The sequence below is a fragment of the Pieris brassicae genome, chromosome 4 (assembly GCF_905147105.1).
Source record: "Pieris brassicae chromosome 4, ilPieBrab1.1, whole genome shotgun sequence".
Taxonomy (NCBI): Eukaryota; Metazoa; Arthropoda; class Insecta; order Lepidoptera; family Pieridae; genus Pieris; species Pieris brassicae.
This window is the reverse complement of record NC_059668.1, coordinates 22,007,677-22,030,457: the sequence shown is the minus strand read 5'-3', so window position 1 is coordinate 22,030,457 and position 22,781 is coordinate 22,007,677. Positions and strand designations below refer to the sequence as shown.

Below are 22,781 nucleotides of genomic sequence, written 5' to 3'. Positions count from 1 at the left end.
TTTAATGTATGAATTAATAGGAACTAGAAAATATTGTTTCAACTCTAAATTACGAACCGGAAAGGAGCGGAAACACTCAATGAACACAACCCGTGTCTAAAGTTCAAATTACTCGAAAAATTGGCTTAGGCAACGCTGTGGTACCTTTATTGAAAAAAGGGCGGTTTGATTGATATCTTTGCACGTTGAGTATAGGTATTTCGATTTACGTCGTGCAACAAAAAGAGATTGACTCAATTTGTTCATGTCCGTTGCGAAATAAACTGTCGGGGGATGCTTTAAGTGGGGATTTACCTTTTTTTACGAAATTAGGATTCTGGTGCTTAAGATGTTAAATGACAGGATTGTTTTAATGAAGCGATTTTCAGTCGTGACGACAAACGCCTAATTGAATTCTAAAAATGTAATTAAATCATGATTTACGTTGTGACCTGAGAAGGTTCTTATTAAGGTAGAACAATTCTATATTGGTTCGAGTCGGGAGCTTAATCACCGAGCTATATTATCATATAAGCAGCTTTGGTCTAGTCGCTTTAGAAAGCGATTCTCCTCTCTGAAGTCGTAGGTTTTCAATTCCGATGTACCAATGGACTTGAGTACATTGAAAACTCACCCATACAGTGACAGCAACAATCTTGATCCGCACACCACCTTAGCACTAAGAAGTCGGTGTGTGTCAGGCGTAGAAGGCTCACCTTCTTTCATATTGGAAAATCAAATTATCACAAAGCTGATCTGAAGTCCTAATAGGTCCTAGTTTAATGCAAAAAAATAATAATAATAGAGTTTAGTCTTGTTTGGTCACTTATAAACATAAAAATGTGTGCGTGTACTAGTGTACACACGTAAGAAGTGAAACGTAAAGTTCTTTATGACTTTATTTTTCGATAAATAATCTACTATTTGCAACTTTATAGAAATTGGTTAAATAAAGTTAAAGTTTAACAAAAGCCTTTTATTATCATAGACATGAATATTTACATCAATTTTTTCATTCATCATATTCATATCATACAATTATTTAATTTTACCTTATTACTACTAAGATTATTACAGAATTTCATTAATTGTAAAAAAATATTACCATCATTGTTATCGTTATTATATATTTTTGTTATTAATGGCTTCGTATCTCTTCGAATCAACCGTGGTAGGGACATGAAGAAGATGGCGTGTAACGGAAAGATGTGACGCGTAACCGAAAAACGTGATGTTAAATTTTTTACAACGCCGATAAAGACGTTTCACTTCAAAAAACTTTTCAAAATTAAAAAACCGCTCTCAAATTTAAATACAATCCTAGGTTTGTCTTTGATCCAAGTCCATAAATAAAAGCTCTTTTTTGATCGCCTAATTAATCCGTTAATTAAATTTTCAATTAGCCCCAGGCCGCTCTTTATACCTATTGTGGTTCAAATAAAACAAACGTCGTGCGCACTGTTTTAAACGTCACGAGAGAGCTCACCGTGATAGATGATATTCGAGAACAATTAATCTTGGGCCAAAATATGCGGACGATTTGCAAGCGCGGTTCGGCCTAATGGGCGGGGCGGGGGATTATCACGGGCCCCCGAATCACTCCAGTTTGCGTCATTACCGAAAAATACGACCTTCACTGATAAGTATGTTGTTTAAATTTTTTAAGAATTATATGGGCGTAAAGACGGTGTCGAGATTAGAAGTAGCTGTTGTAGTTTTATATTCCTATGTATTTTAAATTAGCACGGCTTTTTCCCGAAGGGGAAGTCGGCCACCACGGATATACACTTGCAGTTCTGACATACACTCGCTCTATATACTTGCAACTCCCAAGTTCTTTTCCGCTTCGTATCATCGAAACCAAGTCGCTTTCCGCGCGGGTAGATCCCTTCTCGTTCTCTCTTCATCTTCTACCGCATTTACCAATGAGTGTTCAGAGAAGTTGTTCGGATTAAATCTACAGCTGAGTTTCATCACCGGACGTCAAGGCATAGCACAATATACTATCGGTATCACCTCGTCCCTAACCTTCCTATCCTTAACCAGCTACCCACTGAAGTATTTCCCAACCAATTCGACTTAGGGTCATTAAAAAAAAGAGATTACCAATTCTTAAAAGGCCGGCAACGCACTTGCGATCCTCCTCTTACATAAAAAAATATTTCACGACTTTCACTATGCACGGTCGTCGGTTATGGGTACTATTACCTAATAATTTTAGTTTTAGTTGTATAATTGTACTTTTAACATCACAAAATCACAAGACAAAAGAAAAAATATAACGTAAGACGTAGAAGAAGTTATAAGTTGTTGTTAACGCTGTAATCATTTTATATTATTTATTTATTATTTATTAACACTTCGTTACATTACAATATATAAAAAAATCAAACATAAATTCAGCAAAAGGAGGGCAACTGGCGGCCTTATCGCTTTTGAGCGATCTCTTCCAGGCAACCACTGTGAGTAAAGAAAAAAATGTATTAAATTACATAAGATAGGCAAGAAGTGCAAAAATACATGTTATACACAGTTATTAAGACAAAACTAAACAGGAACAAAAAAAACAAACTTAAATAACAAGATGATACATAAAAATTAAAAAGTAAAATGACACATACATCGCGATAATTTAAGAGTGTGATAATTTGAGATTATTAATAGTGATAAACACTATCTACAAATCTATTATTTAGTTACTCAATCTGTCAAAGCACAAACTAACCAGCCAGCGTTTATAAAACATCTTTGAACAATCAAAAGAAACATAAAACATTCTTGATTTACATGTAATAACATAATATGCTTAGTAGTCGGGGAAAGCAATAACGTGACAGCGCCAGCCCATATATCATGAAGTGGGGTTTCATAGAGGGAGGGAGCGGACATGAGGACGGACTGGAGGCGGCATGTAGTGTCTTTGTAATGTCTTGCATAAATTCACTTAATCGCATGAGGAAACACCGCTGGATACTGCGCTTCTAAGCCAATTTAAGTGTTGATAGGCAAAAAGCACTGCGACTCTTGCTTTGCATAGGAGATATAGAGATAGAGAGTACTATTTCATGACTCAAATAAATGTATAATGAATCACTGGTCCCTTGTGAACCCTGACCGGGCTGTATCCCGAGCGGCTTGACATACCCTTGGCGTTGCTTCGAGTTTCTCTACATTTACTATGGAGTTTTCAGAGGAGAAGGAGGAGGATTATTACCTGCAGCTTAGTTTCATCATTAGACTTTGAGGGAGTCTATGTTACCCCATCCGTATCACCTCGAGATCCGTCGTTACATATCTGACTGTTATTTAGGGCTCTTTCTGCCTCGCACAGGTAGTGTGCGGTACAGTTGTGAGAGCAGTTGCCAGTAGAGGTATTTCCAAATCGATACGACTTAGGGGGCTTCAAGGTAAGAGCGTACTGAAAAGAAACCCTGAAAGATCGGCAACACCCCCGTCAGCCCACAGCGTTGCAGGTGTCCATAGTCGGCGGTTATTACTATATTGAATGTGACCCTGCCTGCTGGTTTTACTCCTTTTTTTAATGCATACGGGGTGAAACCAGAATACGGCAACAAGGGTAGTTATCGTAGCTTATTGACACATTTTAGTGGGTGCGTTGCCAGCCTTTTGAGGAGTATGCTATTTTTTTTAACAGTTCACAACGCAGATCGCCACTGGAAGTAGATTTCACAGTTGGCTAGTTTGCAAGAGAAAATGTCGTGCGAAGTGGACCAACGGTCTATGCGGATGAAGGTACGAGGGAACCCAAACAACTCTTCAGAGCAGAGTCCATAATACACTTTGTAGAATACGCATAGAGAGACAATGTGTCTGCGTAGAGAGAGAGAATCAAGGCGATCTGTAATACATTGAAGACTGACAATTCGATAAGCCCTTCGCTGAATTTGATCAAAAGGAAAAAGCTGTCAATTGTGAGCACCGGCTCAGAGATGTGAATCCTGTCCCATTAAAAACCATGTTAATATGAATTTTCCAAATAGGGTCCTGTAGTATCCATGGGTACGTACAACTCTGTCTCAAGCCCACAATTTTACTGCCGCTCTAGTAACATATTGGACTACTTTTTAGTATTGTCTTTTGTTAACGAAGCTTTTACACATTGAAAGAAAACTTTTTAACCGGATTGAAGCTATGTATTATTATAAACTTATAATTATTTTACATAATTTTAAATTTTAATTTTTCCAACGTTTCGCGTGGTCACGGTGACTGAAGACAAAAGGTGTTGAATGTCAAAAGTATCACAGCTGTAGAGAAAGTTGTGTTATCTGTATTTATTTCCCCGGAGTTGGTATCGACTAAATCGAATTTAAATTTAAAATTATGTAAAATAATTATAAGTTTTTAGTATCACAACTAACAAATTAGTATGGAATGTTAGTTACAGCACTGAATTACTAATTATGGTGTTAAACGTTTTCATTTGATGTCATACGGAAATAGCAATGGAGCTAATGTTCCGTTAATTGCTGATACCTGTTCGATGCAACATCCATATAATGGGAACTGGTTATTGTTGGTTGTGCGCGTTGCGATTGAACCCTTTGAATTCACCTAACTAATAAATCAGTAATTAGTTTGCTCTGCCTTTTAGAATAACCTTGTACAAATGGCTGTAATGCGTTTAATTAACTTGATATTTTATGCATCAAATGTCAACGTTGGGATCGTTGAAGCTACAGAGGCTTCTCTATTTCGTATAATCGCTCACGTAATTAATATTTTGGATTTATTTCAAAATTAATTATTAATAAATTAATCAGATTTCTGTACCTGTTTGGTGATCATTTCTCAATGTAATAGGCACGTAGGTGATTAGCTGTGCAGGTTTCCACACGTTGTTTTCCTTCACTTGTGTCGAATTGCACTTAGAAAGTAAGATCCATCCATCCATTCAGGGATGAGAGTCGTGACTTGTAGCCAAAAGAACAACACTGCTCCATTGTTTATATAAATTAATTATTAATCGGTACATTTTGTTTTAATGAAACCGTTACAAAAAAACAAAATGAGGCCATTATGAATTCAACAAAAATAATATTAAAAATGTGTGCGTGTACGAGTGTACACACGTAAGAAATAAAACTTCTTTATGACCTTATTTTTCGATAAATGATCTACTATATGCAACTTTACAGAATGATTACTGTCATTGTTATCGTTATTATGTGTTTTTGTTATTAATGGCTTCTAATCTCTTCGAATTGACCGTGATAGGGACAAGAAAAAGATAGCGTGTAACGGAAAAATGTGACGATTATTTTTTTTTTCCAACGCCGATCAACAAGTCAATCAGTTTCACATGAAAAAAGTCGCCAAAACAATAATCGTTCCCATTCATTGAATTATGTTTTATTTAAAAAAATAACAATTAATTTGTCCATAGCTCGCCTTGTTTATAGAGTATTTTAAACGTAACAAATGAATTGGGATTAAAGACACGCGGAATAAATGCTGCAGGAAATCAGCAAATCGTACTGAGGGATATATGGGTAGCGATAATAAATCGAAATGTGGAATGAATTATAGCAATGAAACGCGATTAAGCATAACAATCGAAATGATATTTTAATTATTTCTTTGTATGTTTATCAACTAAACGAATAGTTTTGTATTAAACACATTGTAGATTGCGTATTTTTGGCAATAATTTGGATCCCAATTTCATTAGGCAATGGTTAATTGTGATCTCTAATTCGTAAGGCATCAGATACTATAATATCGATATGACAAACGAGAAATATTATTCGCACTTCATCTAAATATAATTTTTATTCGATTCTTGTCTTTGAAAACACTCACCCACTCACAGAGACACATCACTTATCCTCTCCGTCAGCTTTGCGACACAAAAAGTGTCTCGGTTTCCGAAAAGTGAAACTTCCAGCGCTCCTGGTCCTGGGCTACTCGACAATTTAAGTCCAGATCTCTCCTCCTCCTCCTCTTAAATCTTAATTACCTTTACACCTATAAAAAATATAAATGCTTTATATATATAATGTTTACAATATGAATAAGAGTAGCATGGTCTGTTTAAAGAAGAAAGATTTGTATTTTAAATAAACTCAAAAACTTACCAGAATGCTCTTCTTCTTTAATAAGGTGAAAATACGCTTTTACCAGCCCACGGGGTCTACACTCAGAGCCATCTGCAAGTCAGAGTGGTAGCCAGACGCCCTTACGAAGAGCTCTCGGGGTTCACCAAGGCATTTAACCCAAAAGATCCGGGCTTATATTCGGCATAGACTTCAATCAAGACCTGCGGTACCGGGCTACACATGATCTCAACCCTGAACCACCGGCCAGTCTACGGTCAATACCAGACAGCTCAATCGTTCAGCAGCCAATACGACAATGCTGCATTATCCCTGAGTAACAACGGCTATGTTTATTTAGATAAATTAAAAATATAATTGTCCAGCTCTGGGAAGATGAGACAGGCTAGTTGTTAATAATATAGTAAGTCATGTATATGAGATAAAGCCTGATTATATTTCATTGTCTTGCTTGTATTGAAATGTGTCTGGAAAACTATTCTCATCAACATTTCAAGACGGAATATACATTCGCAAAACAAAACGTCTAAAGTCCTTTAGCTGACTGATGGTGCTTTGCAGCAATTAATCTTCCTTGACCAAATATCCGACAAAATTGTGAACTTAATGACCACGTCAGTAACATTGGAATACATTAAAGTTGTAAAAAAAATTTATATATTTCTAGGTTTTTACGGCTTTGTTTCCTTGTCTATTTATAAAGATTATTTTCGGAAGTCGACATTGGAATTCTCGAGGTTAATACGCGATAGGTTTTTTTTTGTACTGAAAAGAACAAAAACCTGTTGTATTTTAAATAGAACAGGTAGCAGGAGGCTCACCTGATGTTAAGTGATACCAGTTCGTTCGTTGCCCTTTATTGGTGCTATATAGTAATGCTCGGTAAACAATTTAAGAAACGCTCAGTTGTGGAAAGACATCTAGGTGATATGGATACCTGAAAATTACTTCCGTACGTTTAGTGACACCATTATCTATTATATTACAATGCGTAACAGTATATCTGCATACAAACGAGCTGAGAAACTTTCTCAACAATATCCTCACAAAATTGCGAACATTGTACGATATATTAGAAATAGGAGACTCAATGTTATGCAAGTTCCATGTTAACGACGGTATTCGGATATCCGAGGGAAGAGGAGGTGTGGCGAACTGGCAAAGTTATAATAAGTTGTGACGACACCTCCGCCAGAGCATTGTCTTTTGATACGATGTAACGCGCTGTTATCGTATAGGGCCATCTCCATACTTAGTTGGTTATTCGTCAAAACTTTGTGCCAAGTTTAAGCTCCATTGTAGTCGGACTTTTCTTCGAACAGACGATGTAAGCCCTTTAATATTTTGCTAGTCTATTCAAGATCGTCTCGAGTGACCGAAAATGCTTTCGTTTGTTGTTAAATATTTAAACTTTATACATTTCAAGTAAACATAATATCTGCGTGCAGTCTCTGTCCCCACGGACAGAGATAGGAGCGTACCAATTCTTTAAAGGCCGGCACATCACAAGCGGACTTTCTGTCATTGAAAGGGTCCATGGGCGGCAGGACGGTATCAATTAATATTATGTGAGCTTCCTGCCTGTGTGTTCTATAAAATAAAACAGAATTGCTGGAATGTTTTTATTCTTTATAATTTTATTATACTATGTACATATTATAAATACGTACTATCTATAAAATGGTGGTTAGTGTCTTCAGCGTGGGAGTCTCATTCCTAAGGTCGTAGGTTCGATCCCTGGCTGTGCACCAATAGACTTTCAATGTGCGCTCGAACGGTGAAGGAAAACATCGTGAGGAAACCGGATTGCCTTAGACCAAGACGACGGCGTGTGTCAGACACAGGAGGCTGATTATCTACTTGCAACAAACGATCATGAAACAGAATCCGAGACCCATTTAGGGCAACTGATTTATTTATCAATACTGTACCTGAAGGTACAGCTTCAATAATAAATGTTATAATTCATTATTTTAAGTAATATTTCCCGCCATCTTCATATCAGATTCAACATGAACGTTGCCTTTTCACTTTAATTAAGAACTTTAATTGCTCCCTTTGCTCAAGCTGTGTGCTCTGAAATAAATTCTAAGAATTTAATTTAAGATTATCCACTTTACATAAAGAATAAACACTATCTTTTAACTAAGTTTAGATTAAAACCCGTGATTAAGAGCGGACATCTCTTGAAGCAGGGTTTTTAAACCTATTTATTGTATCATAAATAAGTAGTATAAAAATGTGATAAACTCTTTATCATTCCACTGTGCTGTTAGCAAAACGTTTCAAATTATACATTTCCTCAATTTTATTGCTAAGATAACCTTTGAACGGTTAAGTAATGAAAAAGCGCCTAGATGCCTTCAGATACAATTGCGCCCTGGTTAGGAGGTCATCTGCTAGTTAATATTCAAAGGGTACGCTCACGGATTCCACTCGCGTTTCGGATCCACCACCGAGTGTGTACGAGCTCTCGAATACTCCATTTTAGCTGCTTAACAGAGTATCGTACGTATTCAAAAGCTAGCCGAATCAGGCACAAAAACACCAGGCGCAATTTGAAATTCATTTTCAGTTACAAAACTTCATGCGGTGTGAAATTTATTACTGCCTCGTTTGAAACCAATGATATATTATGCTTACATTACCTCCGCTTTGGCGTTAGACTAGTTTAATCACAAAATTAGTATCGTTATTTAATACCCAAAGGTATGAATTATGCTAACATTGCCCAACACCAATTCTACCCATAACCATAACCTGATTTCGGATTCATTACTTTATTTTTTAATCAAATTTAATCCAGAATTTTGAGGTTCGCTGGTCCAATTTAACAGCCGAATGAATTTTGTTCAGTCTCGATGAAGTATTTCAATATAAGCCTTGCCTCCATTGACACGAAGGTCGTATTTATAGGCGCCCGGCCGAAGTTTTCACGTTTCGACTAACTCAAAGTAACTCTGAGGATACTTCCATTATAATATGCATATTGTTCCTCTGTATAATATAACATTCATTTTGGTACTTCATACTGAGCTAATTTAAATATCTGATATGTGCTGAAATTACGATCGTTCCTATATCCCGGCCGTTAATATTGTTTTTAATTATGCAAACTCATGTTATTACTTGCAGAACTTTCACTAATTAATTTTTACATCTGTGCTTGATTTAAATATTAATTTTATTCTGTGATTACATTTCTTTTCGTTTAGCTTAGTTTAGTTGGACAGTGCAACACAATGAAAGCCATTAAACATTTGTTCTTTGACGTCTCAACCTTATTATGCTATTTTATAACACCAATCTTTACTTGCACTTTGCATTCAATTTTTACTAAATTATTATTGTTAAGCCTTTATTGCTGACACCCAGTATAATATAATAACACTTATTTAAGTTACATATAAAAAAAATCTTAATTCTAATACAGCACTTGATCGGTTTTGGGTAATCAGCGTGTCTTGTGACACATAGGCCTCTTCCAGCTGCTTCCATTATTTTCTGATGTTAGCTATTCTTTTCTAAGTTGTGACTCTTATTCTCTTTATACCGTCTGGCCATCTTTTGCTCTGTCTTCATCTTTTCCTTTTTCCAAATCTGATTAAGTTACATAGGAAAAATGGATGTATTTAAAGATCTAAGAGAAAATGCAGTTGCCTCCACACTAGGAGGATTTTTTTTTAATATGTGTCTCTGTTTTTCAGCTGAGACCGATGCGATCATCAGTCAGCCCCAGTAAACCGCGGATGCCGTAAGGTCGAGCAGTGGTGCGCAGGCGTCGTGATGAGCACAACCCGCCAAAATGCGTCGGCGGCCATTTTAAACAGGCAACGAATCCGTTTGTCGGCACGAGATGGCCGTCAGCGCCAGCGCGTTCAACGCGATAATGCGCGTTCGCACACCGCAGCGCTGTTATGAAATGTGGAAACATTGCAAGTGGCGACAAAAATCACCGAGGACAAACGGGACCTTTAGAGTTCCCAGATAGAGATTGTGGCCTAAGTGTTGTGTTGTGTAAATATAGTGGTGTGTAGATATAAGTATGGAGGGTCGTGGAGCCCGCACGCCGCTGCTCGAATGCGGAGAGTATCACCCGCACAAGACGGCCACCCCGCGCTGCTGCTTCTGGCTGGCGAGCCACGTCAATGTGAGGAAATGCGTGGCCGGTGTCATGTTGCTCTCCGTCCTCACCATATTCTTCTATACGTATTACGTGACCGCTCCCTTGACGAGGTAAGAAGTATTATAATTAATAAGAACTGTCTTGGTGTATGGAGCAGTGTTGGCCTGGTAGCTTCAGTGGGCGACTCTCATCCCTGAGCTCGAAGGTTCGATCACCGACTTCGGATTCGGAAAACATCGTGAGGAAACCTTGCCTTGGACTTGCCTTAGACCGAAAAAGAAGATGGCGTGTGGCACAAGAGGCTGATCTTGAGTATCAGATTGACAAATGATAACTAAATAGATACAGAAATCTGAGGCCCCGACCTAAAAAAGGTTGTAGCGCCTCTGATTATTTGCTGTTATCCTGTTAAACTATGTGTTATTCTTATGTACAAATTATTGTCCTTTAAAGTTATAATAATTTAAAATCTCGCGACTCAGTCTGCGGCAACTGCGACGTCCTTGTGTCCAAACCGAAACTAAATTTAGCTTAACACTAAGCCACAATAAATAATTATGCGAATTTAAATTCAACTTTTGATATCTTCAAAATAATAATGTTAAAAAAATATTGTCACATCTTTTATTAATATAAACACAACCGCAATCAAGCGTTTCCGCAAAGTAGATTTAAAAATGACGGCCTACATATTGAGCAGGTCTCATTTGCACACATGATTGATCCATTGCTCTTATGGTTTAATGTAGATTGACGGTGGGAAGCCAAATGACGCTGAAATTTTTGGCGCTATCCGGCATCGTTATCGTAATTGGCACTCGTGTTAAAGCAACATTAAAAGAAATAGTAAAAATATTCCGATGTGAACGATAAATGCATGGATGGGTAAAGCTCATAGCCTAATTCATTATATCGCCTCTTATTTATATAAACAAATACACTGTAACCTCGATTTAAGAATTCGGACGGGAACAAGTCAGTATTCGATATAACAAGTAATTCGTTGAACTGAGGTTTGTTATGTTGAGGTTAGATCTGTCTTAAATTCGTAATATGAAAGTTTCTTTTAACGACATTACTTTCCATCACAAAACAATGATTGTTTTACGAACTAAATCGTGTCGAACTAAGTTTATATAAAGGTTTTGGGTTGACAAAATTCGTTAATTAGAGGTATTTATACTTATTCTTGATAGTTGAAAAATCCTTATATTGAACCTAAAAATTTCGTAATGTAAAGGGACATTTTACATTGATTCTTATGGAAAATGTAAGGTATTACAAAATTAAACGTTATATTGTGTTTTCGTTATATTAAGGTTGCAGGTTGCTGTATATACAATTCTAAGTATATAGTTATATAATAAAAGTTGGTTTCTACTTAGGTACCTACATTAAATAAATGGCTTTAAAAAGAAATCAATGGCGCTACAACCTTTTTAGGTCTGGGCCTCAGATCAGCCGAGTAGGTCACCTTCTGTGCCTGACGCACGCCGTCGACTTTTTGGGTCTAAGACGAGCCGGTTTCCGCACGATGTTTTCCTTCACCGTTCTTGCTAATGTTAAATGCGCACTTAGAAAGAAAATCCATTGAAGTACAGCCGGGGATCGAACCTACGACCTCAGGGATGAGAGTCGCACGCTGAAGCCACTAGGCCATCACTGATCTTAAATAAATGACTTACTTGACTTAATGTACCCCAAGTGGGGCTTAGGGCATCCAGCATTGAAAATCCTCTTTATAATGTATTTATTTATTTGTATATGGTTAAAATTACGAAACAAAATATGTTATGTTTTGTGTAATTAACACATTGTGTGTATGAAAACGAAGGCAATGTACGATAATAATTTATTTAGCTTAGCATAGATTTTTTAAATAAATAATATATGTTTTATATATAAAATCAGTTAAGATATTGCAGGTAATATTAAAAAAAAAACTTTAATTAAAAATATAGCAATGCCTTACACAATACATACAACCAGCAAAAATGACAATGTTTAATAATTTACTTGTGACGTGTGTGTGCGTATGAGGTTATCTTAAAAATACATTTGATTTTATTTCCTTCGAAAATAAGTTCGGCTGTTCGAGTATAAAGATAATATGAAAGAAGTCGACGCTCACGCAATCCTTATTTTATAGAATTATACTATTATGGGAATTAGAAGTTCGCCTGAATATGGTGTAATTCGTTTTGGCTATATTTTTAATTTAAATTTTATATTAAAGCTGCGGTTAATAAATAAATAGTATTTATAACGTTGAATTGCTGGTATCTTTTATATTATATCCAAAATAAGGTTTATAAAGAAATAGTATTTATAATATAATTTATTGGGGGATAATTTAATGATTAAGAGAATATGTTGAGTTCAGTAACTCAAGTACAGGTTAAAGGTTGTTCAGGAACCTTCTGAGATGAAGTAGTACCTTTTCTTGTCGAGACGAGGTGGGGGATTCGTTGGTCGAATGCATCGATTAGTACATGAATATTTAATCCATTTTTTATCTGCGCAAAACCTGCTTAAACTCGAAGCTAGATATTAAAACAACGTCGATCACGATTAATTACTCTGGCGGAAAACGTCATTTGCACAAAATCCAATTTACTTGATAACTGTAGCGAGCAAACATGATGCTTTTGTAAAATTAATTTGAAATTATCGTACTTGGTCAGTGCTACAACTGAGGATTATCCAACCATTGTGCGTATCGTGAAATAATAACCATTATTAACTATAGATTTTCGTTTAATAGCGGTGGATGGTGGCTTTAAAGCCAGAGGTTCGGTCAAGCAGCCAAAAGACTGGCTTCGTTAGAATTATCATTTTATCTGGTTATTAAATTGACGCTCGAAAAAAAATTAAAACTACCTACTTATATAAGAAAAGTTAGGTTTTGTTTGATACAGTATATAAATGACTTACTAGACTTAAATGTCTTAATTCAATAGGGCAGAAAGCACCCAGCCTAGAAAACCAGCCTGATCCTTCATTATGTATATAAGTTTTATTATTATTTTATACATAGTAAAAATTACGAGGAAACTGATGAATATCTCTCTCGTATATAACAAGGCACTGCAGGTATTTGGTCATGTTAAAGTTATACATTGAGTAGGGTACATATCATCAAAAGGCTGGGTTAGTTATGAATTAATCCATTCGATGAATATGTAGTATCAATCTTGCAATCAGATAACTTACTTAATTAAGACTTAATGGATGAAAAATTATAACTTTAATTAAAAAATTATAACGTTCCCCAATTGGTTATGTTTGTTGACAATTTATAATATTGTCTATTTTGAGCATTTTCTCTTAAATTCATCCTGCGTATTAAGATCGAACTCATGGCTTTTTTTGATTTACGACATACATCGTTCTATCTGATTATATGAAGTCCCAGGAACTAAATGAAGTTAATAATAAACAGCAACTTGGTAGTTATTAGAAAATTCCAAGCAACAATTATTCCTAATATGGAAATGTATTTTGTTAAATATTCAACTCAATACGACAGTTGTGGACTTTCCTATTGTTGGATAGTTTGACACTGTTAAGCTTGTTTCGTTAAATATTGTTGAATTATTAATATTTTGAAGGAATTGTTATTCAGCTAGTTTAGAAGGGAAAGTGATTAATTTGATATTAATTTGAAAATGGAACGTGAGAAAAGTGGGTACTGTGTCCACTGTGTTGGGTTTTCATTGACAATTTAGTCATATGTGCATATTTATCATATGTAAAACTTTATTGTTTCGCTGAAAATTGATCCTAGAATATTCAGGTAAACGAATCGAGTCATGGCTAACTAAGCCCTTGTGTCGGTGTATTGGACAATTTTCAAAAGTAAATTAAAAATTGCTTGTAATATACGTGACTTATAAAACAACCAGTTATAAGTTAAGCCGAAAATCGAACCCGCAACCCTTGTACTATAATGTGTGGTTTAATAGTGAATTTTGTTTTATAAATGTAAAAAAAACATTACTAACTCAACAAAAGTAATAAATAAGTTTCTTGTTGAATGTACGAAGTGAGATATAAAATCAGTTCAAATTTAACGAAAAGCGAAATCCACTGGCTGTGTTAACTTAAAGTATTTAAGTTTCCGACGACCGCTCTCTTCGTGCAAAGATTTTGCTAAATTAGAACTTGTGTGCAGTAATTATTTGGAAATTAATGATGTGACTTTTTGTGTCCTACAACTGTTGTAATGTACTTTGTTGCTGTTGTTTGCTATCCCGTTAGCCGATAAATGAGATACGGAACAAGCACATTTCTGAGTCAGTATCGAAGGACCATTTTATAAAAACTGACTTCAGTGCCAGCTCAAAAATTGTTTTCACGAAAATTAAATCCATAATTACCATGATTCGCCACAGAGGCTTTACAAATTATATTTATATTAGAGAGTTACCTCTATAATTTCATAATGTATGTATTTATTTCTACTTTGAAACTTATACTTACTTGTCTATAGTCACAATATAGTATTCATTTAAGTCCAGACTTATGTGAGTTTTGGACAGGTCGAGTGCATAGTTTTTTTTTTATATAATTTGTTTTTATTATATACTATATTTGATGCTAACGTCTAAGTTTAAATAAATAAAGTAAATAGCGCCATTAAAAACGTATATTTCACTTTTGCTATGTTCTGTTCCGTGTACAGTACATCCAACCTTTTACATCCTTGTAAAAGGTTCTTTCAGATTCGTCTTGATGCGATGTGATGTGATAGTTCACAGAAGTTTATTTAATTAGAAGGCTTGTTGATAAAACGATAATTTTATTTTATCTCTTTAAGTTATACCGCTATGAGAATTAGGGCAGTAAGTTCGGCGGACCCGAGTTATTTATAGCAAAAGTTGTGTTTTCACTAATTAATGGAAAACGTTTTGGTATTTTTTTGGGGGGATTTTCAAATTGCGGACTTAAATTTTGTTCATTTTAAGCCTTAACTAATTCAATGGTTTGGTTATAAGTAATAAGTTTGTAAGTCGTTTCCAACTCAAGTAAGAACCAGAGCAGAAAAAAGTATTATTGTCTAGATTATGTTTTGTATAAAATACATTCTTATTGTTTTAAGATTAGGGTATACTTTACAATAACACAAATATTCCTTTGACTGTTAAACAATTTTTCGGTTTTACATCTATTTTGTATAGATGTTTATAAGTATATTTTTTTACTTACAATTCAATGTCCATTTTGTAATCCGATACAGAGACTGTGGTGAATTAAAAAGTATTTCGAACGCGTGACTAAAATCCTGTAAAGTAAAATGGCCATCAAAAGTAATTTAGGTTAATTTACACCAACGATTCACGCCCTACACCAGTCTTGTTAATGAGAACCTTAGCCGAGTTATTCCTGCAAGTCGTTATGCTATTGCTATCCGCATTTGATTGCTATTAGCAACTGCGACAAGTAGCAATCGCGTGCTGGGCGTTTTAACTACAAAAGGGAGTTTCTTAGTTCGTTGATATGTTTTATTTATATTTATCGTTTGATAAACTCAAGTTCTCGCAGTCTCTTGTAAAATATACTTGAAAGTATAAAAAACTATATATTTTATCACTACAATTAACAGTCATTTGAACGTGTTCTCTGTTTAGTTGGCAATCAATATGCGCTGTTACTAACGAATTAATACATTTACATGTACGTACAAAGCCTTCTACTAGTTTAGAAGCTACAGCTTACAGGTCGTGCATTCCATTCCTAGCTCAATCGTTTTCGTTGATAGAAGCCGATGACTTAAAAAATATCACTTGTATGCTTCTATACTAGAAGGTTACTTAACTAAAACAAGTCAGATACATTTCAATTTCTGCATTGTAATATATACCTTAATTCAAGGAAATTATGTCGTCAGTTGTATCCACTAGAAAATAACTGATACAATCTTGCTATTAGTACATGTACATGCAATACGACAGCAACTATTTAGTTGCGAATCGTACGACTTCCGCTTACTTTATTTCGTAATAACACTAACGTTATGATTCCAGAAAAGAGGCCACAACTCCCGCCTATGGATAAATATTTCCCGGAATTCCTTTTATTTATTCCAACGTTCAGATAAACCGTAATGGCTCTTTGATGTGGCTTCAACTTGAATCGCAGCTAACTTCGCCAGTCTTTGATTGATTTTCATCAAAATTTCACTGGAAGATTACGAACTAATCAATTTGCGGCAACTTTAATTACAATTTCGTATATTTTATGGAAAATTACTTTAAGGGTGGTAGCGTATAACTTTAAGTGATTAGAGTTTTTTTTAAATGTTATAATAATTGAAGCTGGTTTAGTTTATAATTATAAAAGCCTCTTATTTTAGATACAAGGTACATTAACATACATTATTTCGTATATACTACTTTTCACGCATTAATATTTTGTATTTATCTGTTTAAGAGATATTATTTTTTTATGTTATTTTTATAGTGAAGTCAGAAACAATTTATAAGTAGTAATAATACAGAGTACAACTGTTAAGTCCAGGCCGAACCACGGTCACATCTCAGCGTACTTACATTAATAGATTACATTTATTTACTTAAAAAACTGGCTTAGACTGTTCATATTATATTATTGCTGTATCTTCTAAATATAATCCGTATTAATTACTTCAAACATACATCAATTAAATTAAATATTTATTATTAACACTACCCTACATAATAATACCTCTCCCGATAATTCTTTATTTAAAATACAGTTTATTTATTTCGTAATCTCACAGCTAACATATATTATATATAACAATTGTACTAAAGATATGGCCGACGCTGGAATACATAATATTTACAAAAAGGTTCAATACTTTAATGTTAGTCTTGAACAGCTCGGGTGCATAGCTTTTTTATGTAATTTTTTTTACTATATTCGTTATTCGACGCTCCGTTCAGTTCACGAAACAACGTCTAAGTTTAAATAAATATAGTGAATAACTCCATTAAAAACGTATATTTTAGTTTTGCTATGTTCTGTTCCGTGTATTGTACAGTTATTAAGGATTCCTTGTACAAGGTTCATTCAAATACATATAACTAACTAATATGGCTATGATGTCTGATGGTGTAAAACTGTGTTTTGTACGTGAGGTGTGCTCATGATGCAGGTGATTTAATGCTGTGGATATTCTTAATACTATTTTTATGTTGATTGAAAGATGACAGTTTTAATTTTTCTCCCACAGCCTTGTATGGAGAGATCGAGTTCCTCGCCCGTTGTCGCAGTGTTCCCTACTCGCATCGCAGCAGCAGGCCCGTGATCACCGATCAGACGCGCGTCTGCGCATCGATGCAAAGGTCCTGGTCATCGCTGAGTCCTTATACTCGCGGCTTGGACGAGACATTGCAGAATTGCTTGTTGCTAACAGAATACGGTATGTCCTGCAAAATTTAATTAGATAAAAATATGTTGTGGTTTTAGGCAGCATATTTGCATATATGCAGTGAGGATTGCCGGACAACATTTTTGAAACGCCAAGTATAGGAATTATAGAGATATGAGTACCTTTTCTCCGCTCTACGTCAAAGAGTGTAATTAGACGTGTTAAAACGACCATTTATGTATGTATATGAGTATTTGATTTTATACAAAGTTATAAGGGAAAGCGCAGTTTGTCCTAAATCGATTGAAACTTAATCAAACCAAACAAGGACTCAAGGAGATCGAATTTATAGCACCACTCGGTGCGTTGTATAATATTCAAGCGTTATATTACATAAGCTTAATAATTTATATCAAGACAGAACTACAATTTCACAGGGTTTAAGATATTTCATAATCACTACATGCGAAGGCAGTCTGCGTTCAATTTGTGTCAGGTTTTTTTTGTATTTAATTTTTAATGTATTTAATAAATTCATGACAGAAATGTAGTTGTGACAAAATTATTATATCGCTAGTCCCAACACTAGGGAGATAACATCTAGTCAGTGGTACATAGCGCACGTTAAAAACATTTTTTTTTTTAAAGAAAAAGTAGTTTTAGTGTTACAACGAATCAAACGTAGGTCGTAAAAGTCATAAGTATGCGTGAATGTTGAGTATGTGAATGGGTGTGAGTGCGTTTTTATTCGAGTGTACCTGAGAGTTCATAGTAAGGCCTGTGTAGATACGAAATTCTATTTTAAGAATACTTTACGGCATGCACAAAGACCACACATATTTATTTATTTATTTATTTATTTTATTTATTTATTGTTGTATAAGTGTTCTTAATATAAAGGTAGTTGATGTGGTGGAAACACAAACTGTGCACAGTTTTTCTATCCACCAGGACGTCGAACATAATTAAATCATTAACACACATATATATATACTAAGGCCAGTGACATATAAACTGTAAATTTATAACAATCAAACCATTCAAACGATTTAAAATTGCACGTAAAACGTCATAAACACATCTAAACACTGACGCGCATAGATAGCCGATGCAAGAAACCTGTTCTTGTCGAGAATTCTCATTCACATACAGGATGAGTTCCTATATTCGAATATATATATATATATATATATATATATTAATGACGTATATGGCATAATTTATAATTGTTTGACTTATGTAGTATTTTTTTAATTTAAATTTAATATTGTTTCTTGTTATATTCGTAAGAAGTGTAGCTGGTATCGAGTTTATTAAATTTGGAATAATGTAATCTAATGTTTTTTTCCCATATAAATTATTGTATTTGGGTAATAGAAATTCGTTTTTTAATTTTCTACGTGTTGAGTAGTGATAGTGAGTTTTAATTGTTTTGAGGTAATTTTCTGTAAAGTAGTTTTCATTTAATAATCCTAGTTGTACTTTCTCGTGTATAGGTATAATTTTGAAAAATGCAAATAGCTTTCTGTAGTCCGCTTTATATTGTGATTTTAATTTTAAGGGAGCAATTGTTTTTAAAATACGTATTTGTATTGCAAATATTTGATTTAGATAAGTTTTGCATGTTCTCCCATAACTTGTAAGTCCATATGTTATAATGGATTCGGCTAGTGCTTTGTATAATAGTACACAGATGTATATTCCAAATGTAAATATACAACAAGATCTTACGAGAGCACAACCACAAAAGGCAATGGACCAAGCACGATAATGATCAATTCAATAAAACATCCAGCGTTTGATTGGCTTACTTATCCAGATGCGGCCCTTAAGGTCCTTAGGAACAAAACTCGTGCATCTAGTACTTTCATTAGTATGCAGTCTCAATAGCCGGCATTACAATCGATATCGTCGCTGGAATAAATAAGCTTAAACAACTTGGAATTTATGCGACTCTTGTTTAGAATATGTTAATAGTGTTTTACTGTTATCCAGGCCTTGGCATTTAAGTGAATGTAATTTCAATGTTTAATATAATTGTTGCTTATTTAGTATATTCCAGAAGTGTTTCTTATGCCTTATATATATATTATATGTAATATTCCTATATTTGTTAGTTAATGAAGTGATAAACAATTGGGTAGAGTCCATTACTAACAACCTCGTTTTAATTCAATAAAAATATCGTTAATATTGTTATAAAATTTAGCTGAAGTGTTTAGAATGTTAATTGTATAGATAGAATCCACATGAGCTCAGCACAAGCCAAGAAAAGGGCATCAACATAGAACTTCATTAGATTAATGGCGACATTGGTATACCGGGAAACAAGAGAGCCTTAGCAAAGAAGGCGGTGGAAACATTAGGGACGAAAGTTAGAAAACGATACTGGAGTGGGAAAAACGGTACAGAGAAACTCATACCGATAAATCAACGAAAATATGTATATGTAAGTAACGTTATATGTAATAGACGTCTACAAAATTATTGGACAAATAAGACCTAGCCCACAAATGATGCAGATCTTAACGGGACATAGGGCATTTGCTGAATACCTGTCCACATTAGCCACAAGAGTTGGAGATATTGGGAAATTTTTAAATACAAAAATATGCTTTCCATACTAATTACATAAAAAAAAAGTTATATGACAAGTATTGTACATTGTCTGACATTTTGTGCAGGTCAAATGTGGGTTAGCAAGAAAGCAACAAGAAAAGCACAACTCAACAACAAAAATGCAATGGAATGGATAAAAAGCATCTTAAAGTTGAGAAGAATAAACAAAACAAGAGATGTTGACGATCGTAACAAAACAAACTTACAGATGCACTTGTACACGCTCAGAGGCTTAGATGGAAATGGGCAGGTCATATTTCTAGAGCGTGGGATATAAGATGGAGACTTGAAACAGCAAAATTGACTGGACCTACTAGTATGAGATGTAAAGGACGACAATAGAAAATGTGGACAGATGACGTTATATAACTAGCGGGGATTAGTTGGATGATTTTTTTTTTTTTAATGTAATAGCAGGCAAACGGGCAAGAGGCTCACCTGATGTGAAGCGATACCGCCGCCCATGGACACTCACATTGCCAGAAGGCTCGCAAGTGCGTTGCCAGCCTTTCAAGAATTGGTACGCTCTTTTCTTGAAGGACCCTAAGTCGAATTGGTTCGGAAATACTTCAGTGGGCAGCTGGTTCCACATAGTGGTGGTGCGCGGCAAAAACTGCCTTAGAAAACGCTCAGTTGTGGAACGACGGACGTCGAGGTGATACGGATGGTATTTCGTATTTTGCCTTGACGTCCGATAATGAAACTCAGCTGCGGGTATTAGACCGAACAACTCTTCTGTACACTCCCCATGGTAAATGCGGTAGAAGATGCCCAACATCTCTACGCAACGCCAAGGGATCAAGCCGCACGGAAAGTGATTGGTCGTCGACGATTCGAACCGCTCTTCGTTGAATAAGTTAATGTTGCTCAAGACAGAGAAATTAAAAAATATGGAGGAGGCTTTTACTCTAAAAGGAAGAGGCATTCCCTGTACAGATGTGCCCTTTATTAGGCCATATCTCCCGTACCATCAGGTGCGATTGTGGCCGAACGTCTGTCTAGTTCTGTATTAAAAAAAATTAAAACGGGAAATACAAACAATAACAAAACTTAATATTGTTACGAGCTAGGGGATCGGATAGAAAATGCCGTGGATTTATTCAAGGGTTTATTTCTTGATAAATCAATGAGGAATTTATGGGCACAAAATTAATTGCAGAGATTCACTAATAACACACAAAAACACAGTCACTAATTACTTCACTTCTGCACACTTCACACAGTACTTTATCACTTATATTCACTTTATTCGCACTTTATCGCTTCGGTGTTTCGCTCTTGTTATCGCATTCAAAACTAAAGGCGACTAGTCGCGTTTCGGCTCGCTTATATATCCCTGGGAATAATTCTAAACAATATTCGAGAACTTTCTAGGCGGGCTTGTTACTGAGTAGCGATTGCACAATTCTAGAACGTCCGCACTCTTTGTCTCTTTCGCACGTTGATCCGTCCTTGTCGTACGGCGTTCTAGAGTGCTCAGTCTAGTTTCGAGAAAGTTCTGATCTTCTCTCTCTCTCTCTATCGTATCATTTCGTCCTTGTCTCACACCTAGAAAGTTTGGTCTAGAATATTCCTTCATCAAAGGGGTATACCTAGGCCTGAAAACGCCTGAAAACGGGTCCCCTGAAAACTGCACCACTCTACTACACGTGTTCTGAAACCGACTGAAAAGAAGGTTTCAGCTTCCTGAAAATTAGGGTAACATTATGAAAATTACAATTATCTAATGTGTGATTGACCCTCTCCTGAAACGGTCAGAAATCATATTACAGCCTGCTGAAAAGTTCTCTAACTAGTGGAAAAATCTAGAAACATGCAGTCGACCCGTCTTCGTAACAATATTTAGAAATATCAACTTAACAATTATTGTATGGATAAATTAATAAAGATTTAATAATGATTTACGTAACCTACGAACGATTCCGTAATTATTATTATAGCTTTATTGTACTTAACAGCAAAAAGCTTACCGATTAAGGACTTGTAAAAGCAATTTTGCTGAGTATCTTTTAAAATGTTTAACGTATATAACCCCGGTTCGCTTTGTTGATGACTATTACGTACAATGTTTGCGGACTGTGAAGTGCTTGGCTGGTAGCATGTTGCAGGTTTGTTCAGGATTTCTGCAACTATACAGGCATTTTGAAGTCAGTTCATGACTTCAAAATAAGGATGTTTATAATTCAGAGTTCCAAGCATGTGTAGTAATTTTTGTGTGTCCACAAATTTCTTGGTCACTGGTCATGACGAGTTAATTAATGAATCCTTTCTACTTTGTAATAATAATAATAGTTTATTTGCCAAGACAGTGCTACAGTGTTTATCAACTACAAATATCCGCACAATCAGCCATATATATAGGCATGCAAATGTCATATACATTTTTACAATCTCTTATTAAGATCATAAAATAATTTCAAAGTTAAAGTATTTACAATCGGTGTCAAATGTATGGCCTCAAACACAAACTGTATTAGGTATATTTTCAGTCCTTATCGTTTGAATGCGATTATAATTTTGATTATAATAATTGAGCAGTGTTGGCCTAGTGGCTTCAGCGTGCGATTCTCATCCCTGAGGTCGTAGGTTCGATCCCCGGCTGTGCACCAATGGATTTTCTTTATAT

General features: G+C 35.2%; 1 protein-coding gene across 4 annotated transcripts in view; it reads left to right on the top strand.

The window, feature by feature from the left end:
- LOC123708201 (bifunctional heparan sulfate N-deacetylase/N-sulfotransferase) overlaps positions 1-22,781 on the top strand; it is a 136,194-nt gene that overhangs the window by 51,107 nt on the left and 62,306 nt on the right. For all 4 annotated transcript variants that reach the window (XM_045658776.1, XM_045658778.1, XM_045658775.1 and 1 more), the window contains 2 exons: positions 9,764-10,292; positions 17,399-17,587. In XM_045658776.1, the coding sequence (XP_045514732.1) occupies positions 10,102-10,292; positions 17,399-17,587 (380 nt within the window). In that variant the 5' untranslated portion in view covers positions 9,764-10,101. The remainder of the gene's footprint in view (positions 1-9,763; positions 10,293-17,398; positions 17,588-22,781) is intronic.